Below are 3,508 nucleotides of genomic sequence, written 5' to 3'. Positions count from 1 at the left end.
GACGCCAACCTGTGCGCCGTGCGCAGCCTGCTGCGGTGCTTCGCTCAAAGGCTGCGGAGGGCTCGAGACTTTGGACATCCTGCACAGCGACGACGAAGTCTGGCGGCGAATGCTCTCGGGCGGCTCGCCCGAAGCCTGCCCGGACCGGTACCGCGGTGTCTTTTGGATGCAAGACAATGTCGTCAACGAGCTCCTCATCACGCTTCAAGAGGCAGACTGGAGCCAGGCGCCACCGGAAGGGCAACTGCCGTCGCTACCAAGCGCCTGGATACCAACTGGGCAAGAGACACGACCATCTGGGGCGCCTGCCTCGCATGCTGCGCTCCATGCCAGCCGCCCATGATTTTGCACGTGAGCAAGAGTGGAAAGTGGCTGAGCATGGCGGGCGCGGCTGGATTCTTTTACGCCCCGTCTGCCAGCGAAACCCTGAAGGGCCCCGACGGCGAGAAGGTCGCCTTTGACTCGTCGCAAGATCTGGTGAGGGTGGACTACCGCTCCAAGTTTGACCCGCACTCCGGTACAAGCTACCAGTACCGCTGCCGGCGAGTGGCCTACCTCGATAGCGAGCGGCAACTCGTCAAGACGCCCGCATTTGAGGAGATGGTGGCGCAGGTGCGCGCCCCGCTGAAGAATCCCGGCTGCTTGGGCGACCGCTGCTACAGCAACCTCTCGTGGCCTCAGCGGCTCGAGAACCAGCAGCTCCTGGCGAGCGAGCTCCTCGTCAAGACGGCGCCCCCGCATGCGGCGGCGGGCATGCGCCGGGTGTGAGGGGTGGTTTGGTCCCGGGCACTGCCCAGGCAACACTGCGCCCTCCACCACTGTCTAATGGTTGTTTCCGTCCTTTGTGCGGGGGAGTTGCGCTGTTAAATTCTTGATGTATGTACCTGTGATAGTGCCAGTGCGCGCCAGTCCCGTGCCCACAGTGTCGTGTGAGAGAGAACAGAGAGTTATTTCTTGTGATTAGTGTTCAGAGGTATTGCAATAAGCTGAGTTGGCAGGATCGGCAACTGGGGTCCGTTCTGACTAGTACATGTAACACGTTCTGGCCCTCGCCATTCTGATCATTCCTGGAACACCCTCGGACCGACCCAGGTGGCCGGCCGGGTAAAACCCGGGTATACCCGAGAATTCTCAGGTATACCCGAAAAATACCCGGAGCGCGCGCGTCGCCATATGGCGCCCTATCCCACAGGCACGTGCGCCAACTGCACCAACCACGGTGTGCTCAAGTATGCGCGCCGCACCATGTGTACCCGCTACAAATGCCAGAAGGCGGCCACGGCGGAGCGCGTGGCGCGCCTCGCCGACGGCGGAGGAGACGCGGTCGTGCCGACATACTGCTTCGAGATCAACGGCGTGCTCGCTTCCATGACGGCGGCGCTGGCCATCTCTGGCTGCAAGGTGATCGAAGTGCACGCAACGACACGCGTCTTCGATGACTCGCTAGAGGACACCTTCGTGGTGCAGACGCACGGCCGCCAGGTGAAGGACGGCGAGCTTGCAGACGTCTCGCACCGGCTGCTCGCCGCGACTAAGGACCCGCTTCAGGCGCGCTCGCTCAAGCAGGAGCTTTCGCGGCTTCAGAACTCATCAAAGCACAACGAGCACCCCACGCCGGAGAAGGCACGGGGGCTCGAGCGCGGGCTAACCGCTAAGCCAGTGTCAGAGTGGGAGCACCGAGGCAATGCTGGCGTGAAAGCGCCGCCGCAGAAGACTCGCCGGCTCCCTTCCTCGCGTGGGGACTACCGGCCGGTCCTCCACGCCTGCAAGAACTGCCAAAAGGCGCGGACGGCCTGCACAGACCAGCGGCCGTGCCTGCGGTGCACTCGGCTCGGGCTCCAGTGTGAGGGCGAAGCGAAGCCAGTGCGCCGCGCTTGCGACCACTGCAAGCGGGCCAAGACGAAGTGCGACCTCAACGACGCGATGCCCTGCGCACGCTGCGTGCGGCTCGGGCTCGAGTGCACGGCGAGCGGCAACTTCAAGAAGCCGCTCGGCCTTCAGCAGGAGCAAGTCGGGCTTGCTCTGTGCGTGCCCGTTGCCAGCTCGCCCGACGCCGCCGTCGCCGTCGCCGTCCAGGCCGCCGTTGCGACGACGGCCACGGCGCAGGCGGCGACGGCGCTGGCAACTGTTCCGACGGTGGTTTCGACCGCGCTTGCCCGCGACGACATCACCGAAGGCGAGGCCACTGCCGCTCTCGAGGAGCTCCTCGACGAGCCTGTGAGCGCGCTCGGGCTGCCTCCCCTCAACGAGCTCGGGCTGTCACCCCTCGAGAGGGCGGCGTCCCGGGTGGACCCCATGTTCTCTCCTCCTCACCTTTGCATGGACATAATGAGCGACGGAGGACTCGATACCTTCCTGTCGGTTGCGCTGGCCGACCCCGTCGCCGTGGTCTAGTTTGACGGGGCGGTCTCGCAGGGTGCTCTGCAACCCCTCCGACCAGGAGGGATCCATCCATGCCCTGTTCAATGTTGGTTTCCCCGCGCGGGCCTCGGTCGCCGCACCCTCTGAGTGCGTGATCGGGCGAGGTCGAGAGAAGCCCGCTCAGGCCCTAGCCGATAAGGCATGGTGTCCAGTGCCTATCTCCTTGTCGTGTGGTGGGTCTCGGGCGCTCGCCCTCTGAGTGCGATCGGGTCGAGGACGACTCGAGGCCCCTACGCTCTCCTCTAGTCCTGTAGCAATAACCCAATACGATGTGAGCGATCTGATCGTACCGATCTCTCGACATTAGTAGTAGAGACGAGATGATCAATGTGCCGATGTGCCGTGCCATAACGCATGTGGGAAACGTGATGTGTGCTTGCTTACGTTGCTGCGGTGTGCACATGATATGTGTTCACATTTAAATTTTTCGCAGGACCGCCAGGAGCTCACTGCGGCTCCTCACACCACACACACCTCACACGTCTTGTCTCTTCTCCTTTTACCCATCTCACAGTAGCGATAGAGGTGTCCGTTTTTATTTATTTATTTATTTTCTCTATAACCGACATACAAGATACAACTATATATCCCCCGGAGCCGCGCCGGCGGGACGGGTGTGGACGCCGGCGCCGGGGGCGGGGCGCGGGGGGCGCGGCGGGGGGGGGGGGGGGGGGGGTCCCCCTCTCCCCCACGAATCACCCCCCGCAAGACCCAAAGTAAAAAAGATACCAGGGATGGCGTAACCCGTAAAAAAAAAGTCCGCGGGGCGTCCTTTAACGAAGCGGGGGCCCCCCCGACCAAATTTTTCAACCAATTTTCCCCCCCAAAAAATAAAAAGGAAGCCTCTCCCGAACAACGAGGCATCTCCCCTTATTAAAAAGCATTTCCGGGCGGGGAAACCCTCCCGAAAAAAGGTGGCCCCCAAGCTTATTGCCGGGCCGGGGGGGCCCCATGGACCCGGTTTTGCCGCCCCCAGGATAGTACTCCACCGGGAAGGGCTCTACCTACCCCTCACCCAGGGGGATCGATGCGCCGATCTTGTCCCCCAACGAAAAAAAAAACTGCGGGTCCAGCTGGGGCACCCCCC

The 3,508-nt window shown here is 62.7% G+C and overlaps 1 protein-coding gene across 1 annotated transcript; it reads left to right on the top strand.

The window, feature by feature from the left end:
• Positions 1-1,173: 1,173 nt before the first annotated feature.
• EMIHUDRAFT_253934 (hypothetical protein) lies at positions 1,174-2,394 on the top strand (the record flags this gene model as incomplete). Its single annotated transcript, XM_005781918.1, has 1 exon — positions 1,174-2,394. One exon carries the CDS (start codon positions 1,174-1,176, stop codon positions 2,392-2,394), a length of 1,221 nt encoding a protein of 406 aa, XP_005781975.1.
• Positions 2,395-3,508: the final 1,114 nt, after the last annotated feature.

Source organism: Emiliania huxleyi (genome assembly GCF_000372725.1).
Source record: "Emiliania huxleyi CCMP1516 chromosome Unknown EMIHUscaffold_1979, whole genome shotgun sequence".
NCBI classification, from domain to species: Eukaryota; Haptophyta; order Isochrysidales; family Noelaerhabdaceae; genus Emiliania; species Emiliania huxleyi.
This window is presented reverse-complemented; position numbering and strand designations above follow the sequence as displayed.